At 40.7% G+C, this 17,907-nt stretch overlaps 1 protein-coding gene across 2 annotated transcripts in view; it reads right to left on the bottom strand.

Annotated features, from left to right (window-relative positions):
• Nucleotides 1-17,907, bottom strand: part of LOC120564167 (plasmolipin) — a 23,949-nt gene extending 6,042 nt beyond the window's left edge. The window contains exons 1-2 of one of the 2 annotated variants that reach the window (XM_039808935.1): nt 17,358-17,907; nt 16,092-16,148 (exon numbers count right to left, since the gene is read on the bottom strand). In XM_039808935.1, the coding sequence (XP_039664869.1) occupies nt 16,092-16,148; nt 17,358-17,522 (222 nt within the window). In that variant the 5' untranslated portion in view covers nt 17,523-17,907. The remainder of the gene's footprint in view (nt 1-16,091; nt 16,149-17,357) is intronic. The other variant, XM_039808936.1, reaches the window with a different exon arrangement.

Below are 17,907 nucleotides of genomic sequence, written 5' to 3'. Positions count from 1 at the left end.
AGTTCTCCTATGGATACTTGCATCAATTTAGCATAAATCCTGGACACTAATCCTCTCGCAGGAAAATCAACAAGCCATTTAATGATTGGGTGGGTCTCGATACTGTTTCTCCGTGGTATTCAGTAACATTTTAGGGCTGACCTTAAGCGAAGATAGAGGGGGAAAAAGGATTTCCTAGGGATCTCAAAGCTAGTTCTCAGGTCCTCAAAGCTCAACATACCTTCCCCATTGAATAACTGGTCTAGAGTATAAATACCTCTGTCACTCCACTGGTTACAACAACAAAAAGACATTACCAGACATTAAGTGCATGTTGTGCCAAATTGGGGTGTTCAAATGCCACTTATTGGTGTAGCGAAGTTGCTCCTCCACCTGTTTAAAGTTGGTCAATGTGTTGGTGATAATAGAGCCATAGGTTATCATACACTTTTTTGGACATATACCTGCAAAGGCAAGATCTTGCAGTCTTAGACTTCCAGTGAGGTTTTGCTCTATTTCTCTCCATGGGACTGTAGATGAGTGGTCTAACCACACTCTGAGGGCCCGTAGCTGAAAGGCTCTATGGTACACTTTAAGGTTGGGGAGGGCTAGGCCTCCCGTGTTCGTGGTACGTTGCAAAGTAGAGTATTTTAGCCTAGGTTGTTTACTATTCCAAATATACTGCCGGATTACGGCATCAAGTTTCTTCCAGAAATGTATTGGTTGGGATAAGGGGATTATTGTACTTTAGAAGTTCACACAAGGAACTATGTTCATTTTAACAACCGCAATCCTGGACCGTATTGATGCCGGCAGCGCGGACCACTTAGTCAGATCCCTTTTGAACACTACTTAGTATAGTTTCATAGTTGTCCTGGACAACTCGCTGTAGCGATGCGTGGATGGTGATGCCCAAATATGTAATTTTGCTTTGGGTTGGTATTGTATCACTAATAGCTGATGTCACCTGTTTGTTGTTCAACAGGGGCAGATTAGATTTATTCCAAGTGATTTTATAGCCGGAGATTGAGCCAAATTCGTTAAAAATCTTATTTTTGGAACAGAGTCCTCAAGGTCAGATATGTACAGTAAAATATCATCTGCAAATAACGATATTGAGTTGTTATTGAATTTAATCTGGACATTACATATTTTATTTTGCCTCATGGCCTGGGCTAACGGTTCAAGAGAGATCGCAAATAGCATGGGAGAAAGCGGGCATCCTAAGCAATGGGGAATGGCGCATACAAAGTACGTACCATGTCAATGAATTTGGCTCCCAAACCAAGTCTCTCCATTACTTGCCACAGGTAGTTCCATTCTAGGCGGTCAAAAGCCTTTTCCGCGTCCAGTGATAAAACTGCTGCCGTTGTTGGGAGGTTTCTGGCGTCTTCTATTACATGGAGTAATCTGCGTCTGCAGCTTGATGCTTTGGTATAAACCCTGATTGGTCAGGGTGACTAGCTTCTTGATGAAGACTTTGGAATAAAGCTTAATATCAGTCCCAATGAGGCTGATGGGCCTGTAATTTGAACACTCCGTAGGATCTTCGCCATTTTTGTGTATGACCAAAATTAGTGCAGTGTTGGTTTGTTGATGAAAGGTGCCCCTCTCAGTGGCCGAGGTTAAAGTTTGTAAACTGATAGGTCCTAGTGTGTCAACGAACTGTATTAAGAGTTCCGATGGAATTCCATCCAACCCCGGTGTTTTCCCTTTTTTAGCTGTTTTTAGCGCTGATTTGAGTTCCTCTAACGTAATAGGTTGACCCAGTTCTTCTGCCTCCTCTGGGTCAAGAAGAGGCAGATTAACTCTTTTAGGAACTTTTGGCACTGCGTCAGATCTGGATTGCTGGAGGATTCATACAGCTTTAAATAAAAGGATTGGAAAGTGGCAGTAATCTCCTTAGGATTCGTTGAGATACCTCGGTCCGTGCGGATGCTATTGATAGCAGCTCTGGACTCCCTTTGTTTTAAATTCAGAGTCAATTCAATTTGCTTGGTTTACGGCCGTTAAAATAGTAATTTTGCCTCTGTGCATTATGAATTCAGCTCTCCTTTTTAGCAAGTCATTTAGCTCTGCTCGATTTGTGACTAAAAGAGTATGTGATTTAGAAAAACAAGTCTTATTAAGAGATTGCTCTAACGATTTACAACGTTCTTCCAACTCCTCAATCCTTGCCTCTCTCTTTTTCTTCAAATTTGCTGCAAAGGAAGATGTGAAATCTCTAATAAATCCTTTAGTGGCTTGCCAGATGTACGCCGGGTCCGAAACTGAGCCAGTATTGATTGATATGAACTCGGCCAGTTTGGCTCCAAATTCTGTATTAAAAGCTGTGTTTTGGAGAAGGGAATTATTAAATTGCCACTTTCTAGATTTTTCTCCTAACATATCGCAATGGAATGTGGTTATCAGTGCATTGTGGTCAGACAGGATTGCTGGTTCCATTGCTATTGTGTGGAACATTGCCTTAAGTACACTGGAGCACAAAAAATAATCAATGCGGGAGTGGGTGTGGTGACGTGTGGGAAAAAAGGTGTAATCCTTGCTAGTAGGATGGTGCATTCTCCATATATCTGCAAAATCGTGGGAATTCCACAACTGCATTAAACATGTCCGATATGTGTTTTTGGGCTGTCATGTGGCTGACCCCTGATCTATCCTGATTTAAGTCTAGTACCGCATTCATGTCTCCCCCTATAATTAGTGAGTATTCATTGAGAGAAAGGAATTCTTTGGTTAGGCATGGGAAAAAGCTTTCATCATATGTAGCCGGTGCATATCCTGAGACAAAGGCTATTTTCCTACTCCTTATCGTAGTACATATATATGATATCCTGCCTCAAGAGTCATTACTACTTTTGTCTACGGTTAGTGTGCATCTCCGTGACAGCAAAACAATGGAGCCCTTGGTTCTGGTGTCATCACTAGATGCAGCAGCAACAACTTTGAAATATTTATTTTGTAAAAGATTTAAGACTATTTTAATTCCAAAGGCCAAGGGAACTTTATCAGGATGCATAGTACCCTGGATCCATGAAATAACTGGCCTTTAAAAATAAAAAATCTGCCTGCCGCTATGGGAATTTAACATAGGGGTGTACTTACTTATGCCCCCTGTATTTTAAGGAAGAACATTTATTCATTTACAATACATTATTCATTCACAAAGAAAATTGGTGTCCTTAAAGGTTGGATTTTTCCTAATTTTTTTAATCAAGGCATTAAGATCAATTTCCGAAAGATGATTTTTTTATTCCTCTTTTTAGTCAACTTTAGCCTGGGTGCATTCACTTATGCTGAGCACTGTATATTAGGGTACATTTTAGATTATTGGATTTATCTTTGATCTATTTTTGTTTGCTGCATGAACTGAAACATTAATTAACAAACCCGAGTACAGTTTAGTTAATTATTGTCACAGCAACAATACTTATTCTGCAACATGATCATGCTGACTTGTCAGCCAGTGGTTATGGCATTAATGCCGTCTATATCACAATAAAGCTCATCACAGTTAGTGCTGAAGGCCTTTACACTGGTGACTCTTTTTACATCCATCAGAAGGCAGCAGCTATCTGTTCCATCTGCAGTCTCTAACTGAAATGATGTTGCGCAGATCAGATGGAACGGCTGGTTACATTTTGTGCAACCAGCGTCAGACTGTTGTAAAATAACAGAAACCCCCATGTCTATGTGCACATCAAACATGTCGTTTTGACATACAGCTCCTTCTGCCAAGAGCCAGCAAATGAGGCAATAAAAACTACATTTTTGCCATTCTGGTGAATTTGTCTGCCCTTTTCTGCATTGATGTATGGTGGAAATGTCTTAAGTTATGTAAAGGTAAACACACAATGACAATTTAAAATATAAAAATATAATGGAACAAATGCAGTAAGGCTCTGATTCTGTGTTGCTTTCAAAAGTGTATGTTCCTGTAGATCAACTTATCTCATTTAATGTTATCTCTGCTGAGTCAACGCACGTAGGCATTATTTACTTTTCCCTCCTCTTTTCTGCCTTTTGTTTGGGGAAGTAACTATGGAGGAAATATTTATTCATAATTCAAATTGAAAGTCCAAAGAGAAAACAAAGCGAGATGAAATTTAAAAAAAATATATATATATTTTTTTTATTTTCCATTTGGCTTTGGCTTTTGAATTTAATATTTGGCTTTTGAATTTCAATTTATCTTTGGCTTTTAATTTTCATTTAATATTTGGCTTTTGAATTTCAATTTAACATTGGATTTTAATTTTCATTTAATATTTGGCTTTTGAATTTCAATTTAAAATTGGCTTTTAATTTTCATTTAATATTTGGCTTTTGAATTTCAATTTAACATTGCCTTTTCATTTGGACATGACACATGTCAATGTAAATGAGGAGGCGTGGCCCAAAGACTGGTGGGAGTGTCTGAAACGAAAGGGGTGCAGAGGCACCTTATGAACAGCAGGGGTTGCTGACTGCTAGAGCACACTGTTAAGCATCTGTCTGCAGCTTCAGGCTGGCTTGGCCTCTTAATTCACATGATAGAAAATGATGATGTAGGCTAAACACAAACGACATTTCATGCAACAACAGTGAAGTTTTCATGTAGTTACTTTAATTGGGCCTGTGTTAGTGAGGACTAAATTAGGAAAGTCAATTTTGGCCTGTAGGTCTCCTCAGGCCTGGACCCTTGACAATCGTGAGAAATTTCGGGCAGATACGACAACGTACACTCAAGTTACAACAACTTCTTTGTTCATCGCTAAACACTCAAAATGGCCACCACGCCACGCCCACACCGTCTGACGAAAAGTTTTTCTTTAAATTACTTTTCATCGTTAAGGTGTGGGATGGTCCAGACCAAGTTTGAAGTCCATCGAATGAAATCTCCAGGAGGAGTTCGTTAAAGTATAGCACCTTGACTTTTAGGCCTACTTCCTGTTGCCACTAGGGGGCGCTATGACTTTAAGTAAATATCGGCCTTTATTTGTCCTCAGGGTTGGACTCTTACAGTGCCTTGCGAAAGTATTCGGCCCCCTTGAACTTTTCGACCTTTTGCCACATTTCAGGCCTCAAACATAAAGATATAAAACTTTAATTTTTTGTGAAGAATCAACAACAAGTGGGTCCCAATTATGAAGTGGAACGAAATTCATTGGCCATTTCAAACTTTTTTAACAAATAAAAAACTGAAAAAGTGGGCGTGCAAAATTATTCAGCCCCTTTACTTTCAGTGTAGCAAACTCTCTCCAGAAGTTCAGTGAGGATCTCTGAATGATCCAATGTTGACCTAAATGACTAATGATGATAAATAGAATCCAGCTGTGTGTAATCAAGTCTCCGTATAAATGCACCTGCTCTGTGATAGTCTCAGAGGTCCGTGTAAAGCGCAGAGAGCATCATGAAGAACAAGGAACACACCAGGCAGGTCCGAGATACTGTTGTGGAGAAGTTTAAAGCCGGATTTGGATACAAAAAGATTTCCCAAGCTTTAAACATCCCAAGGAGCACTGTGCAAGCGATAATATTGAAATGGAAGGAGTATCAGACCACTACAAATCTACGAAGACCCGGCCGTCCCTCTAAACTTTCAGCTCATACAATGAGAAGACTGATCAGAGATGCAGCCAAGAGGCCCATGATCACTCTGGATGAACTGCAGAGATCTACAGCTGAGGTGGGAGACTCTGTCCATAGGACAACAATCAGTCGTATACTGCACAAATCTGGCCTTTATGGAAGAGTGGCAAGAAGAAAGCCATTTCTTAAAGATATCCATAAAAAGTGTCGTTTAAAGTTTGCCAAAAGCCACCTGGGAGACACACCAAACATGTGGAAGAAGGTGCTGTGGTCAGATGAAACCAAAATCGAACTTTTGGCAACAATGCAAAACGTTATGTTTGGCGTAAAAGCAACACAGCTCATCACCCTGAACACACCATCCCCACTGTCAAACATGGTGGTGGCAGCATCATGGTTTGGGCCTGCTTTTCTTCAGCAGGGACAGGGAAGATGGTTAAAATTGATGGGAAGATGGATGGAGCCAAATACAGGACCATTCTGGAAGAAAACCTGATGGAGTCTGCAAAAGACCTGAGACTGGGACGGAGATTTGTCTTCCAACAAGACAATGATCCAAAACATAAAGCAAAATCTACAATGGAATGGTTCACAAATAAACATATCCAGGTGTTAGAATGGCCAAGTCAAAGTCCAGACCTGAATCCAATCTAGAATCTGTGGAAAGAACTGAAAACTGCTGTTCACAAACGCTCTCCATCCAACCTCACTGAGCTCGAGCTGTTTTGCAAGGAGGAATGGGCAAAAATGTCAGTCTCTCGATGTGCAAAACTGATAGAGACATACCCCAAGCAACTTACAGCTGTAATCGCAGCAAAAGGTGGCGCTACAAAGTATTAACTTAAGGGGGCTGAATAATTTTGCACGCCCAATATTTCAGTTTTTTATTTGTTTAAAAGGTTTGAAATATCCAATAAATTTCGTTCCACTTCATGATTGTGTCCCACTTGTTGTTGATTCTTCACAAAAAATTACAGTTTTATATCTTTATGTTTGAGGCCTGAAATGTGGCAAAAGGTCGAAAAGTTCAAGGGGGCCGAATACTTTCGCAAGGCACTGTATGAATCCTGAAAAGTTTCGAGCCAGTTCGACAACGTACATTCGAGTTACACCCACTTCCTGTTTTGGCGGCAAAACGCACAAAATGGCCGCCCCGCCATGGCCACGCCCTATGACGAAAAGTTTTTCTTTTAACAACTTTTCATCTTTAACTTCTTAAGATGGCACAGACCGAGTTTGAAGTTGATCGGATGAAATCTCTAGGAGGAGTTCATTAAAGTACGACATGTGGAAATGGCCAAAATCGTACTAATTTCGAACTTTGAAATCAAAATGGCGGACTTCCTGTTGGGTTTAGGGTGTGGCTCTAATGAAGTTTTTTGTACGTCTTGACATGTTACATATGTGTACCAAGTTTCGTGAGTCTACGTTAAACGCACTGCAGGGGCTCAATTTTTCTAACTTTCTAGGGGGCGCTAGCGAGCCATTTTTGTGCGCCTAATCGCGAAACCCTTAAAATACAAAATGTTTCACTAGACTTGATGCGACCGCCAAATTTGGTGAGTTTTTGAATATGTTAAGCCCCTCAAAAAGGCAATTACTTTGCAGAAAATAATTCCTTCAGTTTCAATAGGGCCTTCGCCGCTGTCGGCGCTCGGGCCCTAATAAATATTTCCTCCATAACATAAGTAACCTCTTAACCCTTGTGTGGTCCTTCGGGTCCCAGTGACCCGAAGGACAACACAAGGATGATGTACTTCCCTTTACTTTGTTGAGAATTGCTCTCTAAACCCTGTTTCTTGTAAAGTAAGTAAGTAAAGTTTATTTCTAGAACACATTTAAACAGTTTAAGCTGACCAAAATGCTGTACAAACAAGAACTAAGGTGCTGTATTAACCCTTGTTTAGAGAGCAATTCTCAACAAAGTAAACGGAAGTACATAACCCTTGTGTTGTCCTTCGGGTCACTGGGACCCGAAGGACGACACAGATAAATGTGCATGTGGCACCTGTTCATGTTAATGATACATTGATTTATTTTAACTAATTTATAAACCATTGGACTGTAATAGCTCATATGTGTTCAGGGAGACTTCTGCTCATGCTCAAAACTGTCTGCACATTCAAAATATAACTTATCCCATCTGTGTTCTGATTTGGAGAATAATATTTTGAGGAAAAAGTTGTAATATTAGAAGAATAAGGTTGTATTATAATGTGAATAAAATCACAATATTTCTAGAAGAAATCCACCTGTCCTGTAGTCTGCTGTGCATTACGTTATTGCTCTGCTTATATGGTAGTAGGCCTACCCCATTTGGGACTCTGAATGGAACAAAGTTTATCACAAGAGGCAGAAAAACGAAACTACGAATGAAATGGGCTACTAGGAGCACAGATGCAGCATGAGCATGCTCGCAGCATGAGCACGTCCATTATTACTGAAACTGCTACACTGATCCTTACAGTAATATAATACAGCACGCACTGACCACTGTGTGAGTACCCCAAACGTTTTATCAGTCAAAATAACTGTAGCACACAGGGATGTCACGAGACCCGGTACTTCGGTACCAAGTCGGTGCCAAAATTCGGAAAATGTAACGTTACTTGTTTTTTTTCTACAGTAGCTACTGTAGGTTCTGGGGGATGCAATTCGTCCGGACGTGACAGGGGCAGTACACACAGTACACAATACACTTCAAGTGCAAGTCTGCCGCTAATTGCTGGAGAAGAAGAACGCCAACCAGCACAGAAAAACAGAGCGCGTTGCCCTGCACAACGGCTTGATCGCAGTCAGCTCTGGCTTTACTGCGTCCACATCGCTGCGGAGGAGGGTCTGGCTGGTCCACACAGCATTCCGGGGTGGGAGAAAAACGTGCCGCTGCAAAATGTACATTCAAAGTTGTTTGAGTTGTGCAAGAGAAAACTCAAGATTGGACAGATAGTCTAGCTAGCTGTCTGGATTTACCCTGCAGAGATCTGAGGAGCAGTTAACCACAGTCCTCGTAAATCCACCGGAGTTTAGAACGGCAACACAAAGAAAGCGGAAGTAAATGGATATCGGTGAAAAGACACGCATCTGGCAGAATTTCCTGTAGCACCGCAACGTCGAAGATATAGACTAGTCCCAGCCTAACGTTCGCTCCCAAAGCTGACATTAGCTAACTTTAGCGCTTGTTTTAGCAGACCTCTAGAACATCAGTTAAATGAACTTTAACCAGCCCAGTTCTATTTGAAAAAGTCTTTCAGGTGAACTCATGGAAGACAGACAAGCGTTTTCTCTAGATTACATCTATTATCTCCTTTCCCCCTCCACTTCACACCAAAACATTGACAGAAAGTAGAAAAAATAAATACTGACACTGAAAACAGAGTGATATGAGACTGTCCCAACCCCCCCAAATGTTTTTTCCTCTTTTTTGTTTTTATTTTTAAACACATGGTATCTACTTTGGTATCGAGTATTGTGTACTTTTGATGATATCAGTACAGACTACTAGACTTTTGATATCGTGACATCCCTAGAGCACACTGAGCAGCTCTCGTCTTCTACTTGTCTGGCAGTAAGATAATGCAAAGAGTTAGCTCAAATATTGGTAGGGACAATTCTGTCCTTGTAACAGACAAAGTTAAAACTGCAACCAACCGACATACAAGAGAGACTTCATTAACGAGTTGGTGTAGGAAGCTTATGCTATGTTCTACTGCTCATGTATGATAACTAAATAAAGCACAGTGGAGACCTGGCATTTTATGGTCGATGTTGTAGCAAAAAGTATCAGTGTAGAATCTCTGTTCAGTTGTCTGTGGACTCTTTAAGCTAATCGGCTAATTTCGGAGCTCCGGCTAACTGCTAGCTCTCTCCACCTGCACCAGCCATGTTGCATCCTCCCAAAATATTGGTAGGGACATGTCCTCACCGTCCACATGCAAACCTACGCACTTGTCTTTTAAACATCAACAGGTGTGTTACATTGAAAATTGTGGAGGTTGGAAAGTATGCTGATATAATAATACTTATTAACCATTGACTGTGATTATTGACTTGGCTTTTCATCTTTAAATTTAAGAATTTGGCTGCTGAACTTTTTAAATAAAATTCCTGGGGGTTGAGAAGTGATGGGCCCTGCGGTGGTAATGTCACGAAAGGCCTACTCTTAGGGGCCGTCCACACGGAAACGTTTTTTTGTGCAAACGCACATGTTTTGCATCGTTTGGGCCGACCGTCCAGACGAATCCTGCAAACGCACTGCCTGAAAACGCACTTTTTTGAAACCAGGTCTCAGGGTGAAAAAATCCGAAAACGGCTCTCGTTTGGCTTCGTATGGATGGTAAATACGGATCCGTATCGATGAGGTCATGCGCACCCCTCTTTACACGCAGCTTTTACACCCTCTCCCACGGCTGCTGACGCAAACAACTGCGGTGAAGCTAAGCGAGCATGTCCCATCTCCATGGTCAAACCAGCTCACTTCATCTAAATACTGTGCTCCCTGACCCTTCCCTCTGGATTCTACACAAGATATATTGCTAACGTTATGTAGCCAACGTTAAACATCGCTAAATCAGCTGACCGCTCCAGCAGCGAAGTAACGTTAACGTTAGCTGCTATGGCTATCTGTTTATAAAGTGGAAGTAGATAACTTATCAACTAGCTAGCTAATCTGTCTGCTTATCAACTCCTTGAACGGATTATAGTAACTTTTACCACGGCTTATTGTAGAAAGGCTACTGCAAGAAAAACGTATAGATTATTAAAAAGACATCATTCATGGATCATTGATGTTTGTTTGACTGCCGATGTTAGAGCTAGCGAACGTTAAGCGCGTAACGTTAGCTCCGCTGCTGCGCGCTGCAATCATGCAAAATAAAAAGCAATCCAACAGCACATTATACAACGTAAACAAAGACACATTTTCTTGCGGCAGCCTTTATAAAATGAGCAATGGTGAAAGTCTATTATTGAAACTCCAAGGAAGACGGGTAAAAAAAAGATCGTTTTGGTACGTGTGGACGGGGCCTTAAAGCAACACTATGTAACTTTTAGCCGCAGCTGTAGTTCCAATGAGACAACCTGTAGGGGGACCGTCCCCAACTTACGTCGGGTAGCGTGAGTTGTAGTTCCAATGAGACAACCTGTAGGGCTTAAAGTTACATAGTGTTACTTTAACTTCCACCGACTTCACAGATACCGAATCTCACTCCAAACTAAATTGAAAAGTTAGCAGCCCTTGTCTACAGCCATGCTAGCAGCTCTGTGAGGTTGTACTTTGGCACAGCAGTGCTTTGAGCTAAATGATAATGCTAGCATGGCAACATGGTCACAATGACTGGCTGACAAGCTAATGTTTAACAATGTTTACCATGTTCATCATCTTAGTTTAGCATGCTAGTGTTTGCCAATTAGCATCAAACACAAAGTGCCCCTGAGGAGGATGGAAATGCCATTACTTTTGCGTGTATTTGGTCTTAAACCAAAGTATGGGACACATTGAAACTGTGATCATATGAAAAGTCAATACCATTGATCCTGAGGGGAACGTGACAAACCATGGTCAATGTAAGATTTATGGAAAATGTGAGCTTTCTCAGTGAAGTTCTTTTTTGTTTCCAATACATTTATACAAAAAAGCTAAGCCTAAAAATCACCATTTATTCTTTTTAAAACAAAATGAGACATCATCCAGACAGAAACCACACGGCTCCTCTCTTTGCCTCAGGACATGAAAGGAGAGTCTGTCATGTATGCAGATATCCTTTTTCCCTTCGTAACACACACACACACACACACACACACACAGTGTGCACTCTGATATTGACCTTTACAAAGACTACTGTACACTGCCAGAAGCAACTTAAATAAACGTATGTATCCAACCTGTGATAGCTTTATCACTGAATGTTAATTCCGGCAAAACAGACTCAGGATAAAGGTGAAATAAATGTCAAATCTTTACGTTAAGGAGAACTTTATCTTTTCACCGCCCATGTTTATGCATCTATCAAGTTAAACCATGCAATCTTAAACTAGTTCCAGCATTTATATATTATGCAGATGTGTTTTATAATGCAGTATGCATGGGGCATTTTATGTATTAATATTGCATAAGGAGTTGGAAGTTTGAAACAGGAAACCTGCTGTTCTATGAATGTGTGACCGTTTGGTTTTGAAAGAATTTCAAACTATTCTGGTAGCCTACTTCCCTTTTTGCTTCTGAATTCTTCCCCTATTGTTGTTGCCCAAGCATAAGTAGGAAAAATGGAAAATGATGTTGCCACACACACTAACACACAGTCTGCGACACGCTACTAAATAGGAGGTCAGTTAAATTGTTGATGTTACATAAGGTCACATTTAGCGATTAGGTCAACTGATTCCCATATCAATATTCCTAGAAAACATCTTTTGGTATACTTATTTAAAAATAAAAAGGAAACTTTCGGGGAGAATAAAACTACTCTGGGCTGAGTTTTCCTAGTAACCTTACCAAAAAGGTTCAGGATGCTGCAAATGTTGGTATAATATAAGTGGCTGGTGGATTTAAGACAAAAAATAATAATTTATTGTTTATTGTTGTTTTATTTATTTATTTGAACATATGTGTCAGTGGCTTATTGATCTTTATATTGTTAGTTAATTTCCTATCCTGGCCTGGCCTGGGACGATACAATACTGAAGCAAAGTCTGGCATGTGGGACTGCTGTGATTGGTTGAAGTCGTGTAAAACTTCAGTTATTGGTCAAATTTGCGGTAAAGTTGCAGTGATTGGTCAAAATTGCGAGTCGCATCGAATTCACGGTGATTGGTTGAATTTGCGTGAATTGTTTCGATCGCGACATCGCAAAATCCTGGAGGGACTGATAACGAATACAGTTTAATTTACTAAACTATTATTGTGTAATTATGAAAATGGCGCCATCATTTATTTAGTTATCCAGTTTCATTTAAACCGGTTAGCTCAAATTATGTGTGAAAAGTCAAACCTGATGAAACAACCTTTTTTAAATAGTCTCCTTGCTTACGTCTGGGTAAGACTTAAGAATTAAGTTTGACAAGTCAGCAAAGTAAGACACTTTAGTTCAGTCAGGTCCAACTTAAATGATGACCTGATAGAAATGGCTAACACTTATCTATCACCTGAAACTAAAAGTCTTTATTTCCAACATTATCTGTAAATTCATGGAAGACATTCTGTTTTTGCAAGATATATTAATATGATTAATCACGATACTATGCAAGCCTCCTTGAAATGAGTCTGCAGGTAATAATGTGTAAAAAGTAGTGCTGTCAGTTAAACGCGTTATTAACGGCGTTAACGCAAACCCACTTTAACGGCGTACATTTTTTTATCGCGAGATTAACGTTCTTTTTGGCCTAGAAACCTTTGTAGTTTTTTTCACATGCTGTTGCAACAACTAGAAACATTAGAAAAACTAGAACACATCAACGGATCTAGCTAGACTGGAAACAAAACAACAGGCATGTCGCACGCAAAATTACGAATCCCACTATGGCCACACCAAGACCCGCCCTATGAAGCAGCTTGATTGGTTAGGGTTAGGCATTTAACCTCGAATGGTTAAGATTAGGGTTAGGGGATTGGTCAGGGGATAGGACCTGCTCATGTAAGCATGGACGCCTGGCGAATAGTAGTGTGTGAATGCTATTGAAGGGCGGGTCTTGGCATGGCCATAGTGGAAAAAGAAATATTGCACGCCGCACACACTTTTTTTGGGCTTGCTAGCCAACCAAAGGGCATGTTGAAACATTAATGAAACACAGCGAATGTCATACTTGATCTGGTATGAGCTTTTGGTGGCTAATTTTAGCAAACTGTATAGATATTGCTGTGTAACTGCCACCACTGAGCCAGATTGCTGACTTCATGACCCTTCTCTACTTGTCACATTTCAATGACTTTAACACACAAGTAAAAGTAAGTGGCAGAGCCTTGCTATAATTACTTTAATTTACCATTTGAATTACATTTGCATTGCAGTGCTGTTTCCAGATGCCGCAGGAAGCTGCTTTCTGTGAAAAAAAACTCTAAAAGCCAACTGTACTCGTCTACCATCAAACAGCAGACAGATATTCGGCCCTTTCACACATGCACTGCAAACCTGAACCTATCTAGAAAATTACCTGGCATAGCTGTATGTGAATTGTGAACTGTTTGAATCAGTTGGACTAGACATTAAACAGACTTGACCCTGCCAGTATTGTCCAATTGAGCCCATGTGTGAAGAGAGCAGCTCATTGTGCGGAGAATTCACAGCGAGCGAGTGGGCATGTTGATAATATTTCTATCATGCAGCTTGCCAAAACCGGTAGAAAACAAACAGAGGGTAAAGAAGGGTGCGATTTGTTGTTTATGAACCAGCTCTGTGACCGTGGTGTAATCCGCGTCATGTCCTGCCTCCTGCACGCTCTATTCCAGTCTGACACGGACAATCTCCTGTGATGTGCTACATGTGTGAAATGATTCCATATGTGAAGTTAACGACTAGCTAGTTAACATAGTGGCGCATTTAGCAGCATGAGCAAGATATTTCCCTCAGGAGTTGGTGGAGACCAAAACAGAGCTTAAATAAGTTATTGGAACATTTGACTTACATTTGTCAGGTGGTCAGAGACATGACTCCAAATAAGGCAACAGTTTGCTAACACTTTCCAGAAAATCTAAATCAACGAATGCAGCTTGAACATAAAAGGGAGAGCTTATAAAAGTCATGTGGTGGTGTTTATGACTTTTCTTTCAGGCCGTGAGCGTGGTCTATTTTACGATTTCCATCCAATGTTCACAGCTTGTTAACCTTAGGACATCATAACTGTAGCCACTTAAACATCACAACCGGCAACTATTAATAAATTAGTCACACTTATTAAAGGTGTATAGACAATGCTCCTGTATGGGTGCCTTAGATCTGGGCATGAAGATTTACTGTAAAAGTTTGTTTAGTTTGGTTTATTCACATTGAAACAACTTGTTTGTAAAGCCTGTTTACCCCTGCTAACTCATACACTACCACAAACATTATAGGCCAAGGTTGCTGTTGATTTTCTTAAATAGTCGGGCTGAAAGGTGTCACCTGTATCACCTCAGGGTTCAGCTGCCACACCCTAGCTAACTGGCCCGACTACTACAATACCATTAAATGCCAATAAAGCATTCTACTCATAAAGCATGGAGAGGTGACAAATTTTAACATTCAGGTCATATACAGAATGAACATTGTACCTCTGACTAAGCTATAGGGTGAGTGTAATGATGGGATGGTCTGAGAGGTGTGACAGGAGGGGAGAGGGCCTTCAGGGGACAAAGATCTCTTGCAGGCAGTCACATGTCCTTTGTATGGTCAGAGTTTAGTGCAAATACATCACTAGAGGGGGGAATGAGTTTTAGCTGAAGCTCAGCACTGTTAACATAACAAACATGTCCCGCTGATTCTCATGATCCAATTTGAGCTCACAAATGGACAGTGTATAAACTCAAATCCTTGTTAGTTTAACTTTCAGCTCGATGTCAGTTCTTGACTTGACCAGACAAACAGACAGACAGACAGACTGTGTGCACACTGCCATGCAAAACAGCAGAAGCTTTTACCACTGACAGTCATGCTGTTTTTTATGTTGACAGAAGCTGTTGTGTGAACACATTCAAATTATTATATACCTATTGCTTCAGAAAAAGATTGGAGATATACAAATATCTTTATCTGCTACTGTAATGTTGCAATTTGGACAGTTTATCACATAGTTTGCCTTTAACTCATTCTCAATGATGAATATCAGGTTTTATATTTAGCAAACTTGTCTATTATTGATCCTAAATTACCCACATTGGCTCTTTACCTTTAATATTTTGTTGCTGCAATTATACACATGACAGTTGTTAGATGGTTGTTGAGGCTATTACTATATAATCAGCAAAATAATAGACCATCACTACTAGTAGTAGATAAGTTAAAGATATATATATATACTCACCTTAAAGATTACTAGGAACACCTGTAAGATTTCTCGTTAATGCAATTATCTGATCAACCAATCACATGGCAGCTGCTTCAATGCATTTAGGGGTGTGGTCCAGGTCTAGACAATCTCCTGAACTCCAAACTGAATGTCAGAATGGGAAAGAAAGGTGATCTAAGCAACTTTGAGCGTGGCATGGTTGTTGGTGCCAGACGGGCTGGTCTGAGTATTTCACAATCTGCTCAGTTACTGGGGTTTTCACACACAACCATTTCTAGGGTTTACAAAGAATGGTCTGAAAAAGGAAAAACATCCAGTATGCTGCAGTCCTGGGGGCGAAAATATATTGTTGATGCTAGAGGTCAGAGGAGAATGGGCCGACTGATTCCAGTTGATAGAAGATCAAGTTTGACTCAAATAACCACTCGTTACAACCGAGGTATGCAGCAAAGCATTTGTGAAGCCACAACACGCACAACCTTGAGGTGGATGGGCTAAACCAGCAGAAGACCCCACCAGGTACCACTAAAAATAGGAAAAAGGGGCTACAATTTGCACAAGCTCACCAAAATTGGACAGTTGAAGACTGTAAAAATGTTGCCTGGTCTGATGAGTCTCGATTTCTGTGGAGACATTAAGATGGTAGAGTCAGAATTTGGCGTAAACAGAATGAGAACATGGATCCGTCATGCCTTGTTAACACTGGGCAGGCTGGTAGTGGTGGTGTAATGGTGTGGGGAATGTTTTCTTGACGCACTTTAGGCCCTTAGTACCAACTGGGCATCGTTTAAATGCCACAGCCTACCTGAGCATTGTTTCTGACCATGTCCATCCCTTTATCTATCCTCTGATGGCCATTACCAGCAGGATAATGCACCATGATGTCACAAAGCTCGAATCATTTCAAATTGGTTTCTTGAACATGGCACTAAAATGGCCCCCACAGTCACCAGATCTCAACCCAATAGAACAACTTTGGGATGTGGTGGAACAGGAGATTCGTACCCTGGATGTGCATCCCACAAATCTCCATCAACTGCAAGATGCTCTCCTCTCAATATGGGCCAACATTTCTAAAGAATGCTTCCAGCACCTTGTTGAATCAATGCCACAAACAATTAAGGCAGTTCTGAAGGCAAAAGGGTGTCAAACATGGTTTTAGTAGGGTGTCCCTAATAATCCTTTAGGTGAGTGTATATATATATATGTGTGTGTGTATATGTATGTGTGTGTGTGTTCATTAAGCCCCACTAGTGTCTAAAAACTATTAAAACACAAGGGTGCACTGGGTGACATTTCCCTTCATTGTGATGAACATGGGCACTGTCATTTATTTTAAGTTGATCCCACATAGACTGTCCTGCTGCTGTACATTTTCTCCAGAAAACCAATGTGTATTAATCCACGCAGAAATTAGTCCCAAACAAATGAACTATTTACTCCTGTTTGTAACATTTGCTTGACACGACAGAGCCCAGCTGTTTAATTATATAAATTTCCTAAAACTACAGAATGAATATATTTCATTTAAAGATGGATGTCCTCAGTTGGAAAAACTGGGGCTGAGAGTTAGTCCAGGTAAGAAAGTCATAAAGTATTAGGAGATGGAATAAAGCATGGTTGATTTTGGTTTTTTCGTGGTGACACTAAGAAAAGTAAAGAATAACACCAACCGTATTCTTTAAATCTGTAAATGAATCAACCAATAGATTCAGTCATGATGTACCCGAGGGAAACAGAATCCAATAGAAAAGAACAGAAGAGGAAATAAGTTTGCACTGAACGCAGTTAAATAGAGTAAAAAAAACAGAACAGCGTCACCTGTTACATACTATTTCAACAATCATGAGGATGGCCGGAATGCTTCGGATAAAGGACCCGTCCATCATAACGGTGACGTTAGCGGCCAGCCCTCGGAGGCTGTTGCCCCCCTGCTGAGAACTCTGGGAGTTGGGGGAGCTGGTTTCTGTGGTAACCTTGGACGGGAAGTCTGCCATGATCACGCAGCTTATCCGAAGATGGGTGTCTCAGTAACAGCCACACCAACAGAAAACTCCTCAAGGATTCAGTCTCAGGATGAACTGAGACTGATGAAAACAATCCTCCTCCAACAGCTTTCACTCCTCAAAAAATACTGGAGTGTTGGGATTCAGTAACCATTGACTAGGCCTCCATATGCTGGTGGCAACAGCAAGACTAAAGTTCAGTTCTGTCCAAATAAAACCCTAAAAAAAGGTCTTGAGGTAAAAAAGAAAGAAAGAAAAGTAAACTGCCCAAAGAGTTAAAGAGGAGTCCTCCAGTAAAACCTCCAGGCTCAGATGGCCAGCAGTCACTCTCTCCACCTGTACTGACAGGTGGCTAATGGTGGCGTGAGTCTCTCTA

Source organism: Perca fluviatilis, chromosome 8 (assembly GCF_010015445.1).
Source record: "Perca fluviatilis chromosome 8, GENO_Pfluv_1.0, whole genome shotgun sequence".
In the NCBI taxonomy this organism is placed as follows: Eukaryota; Metazoa; Chordata; class Actinopteri; order Perciformes; family Percidae; genus Perca; species Perca fluviatilis.
This window is presented reverse-complemented; position numbering and strand designations above follow the sequence as displayed.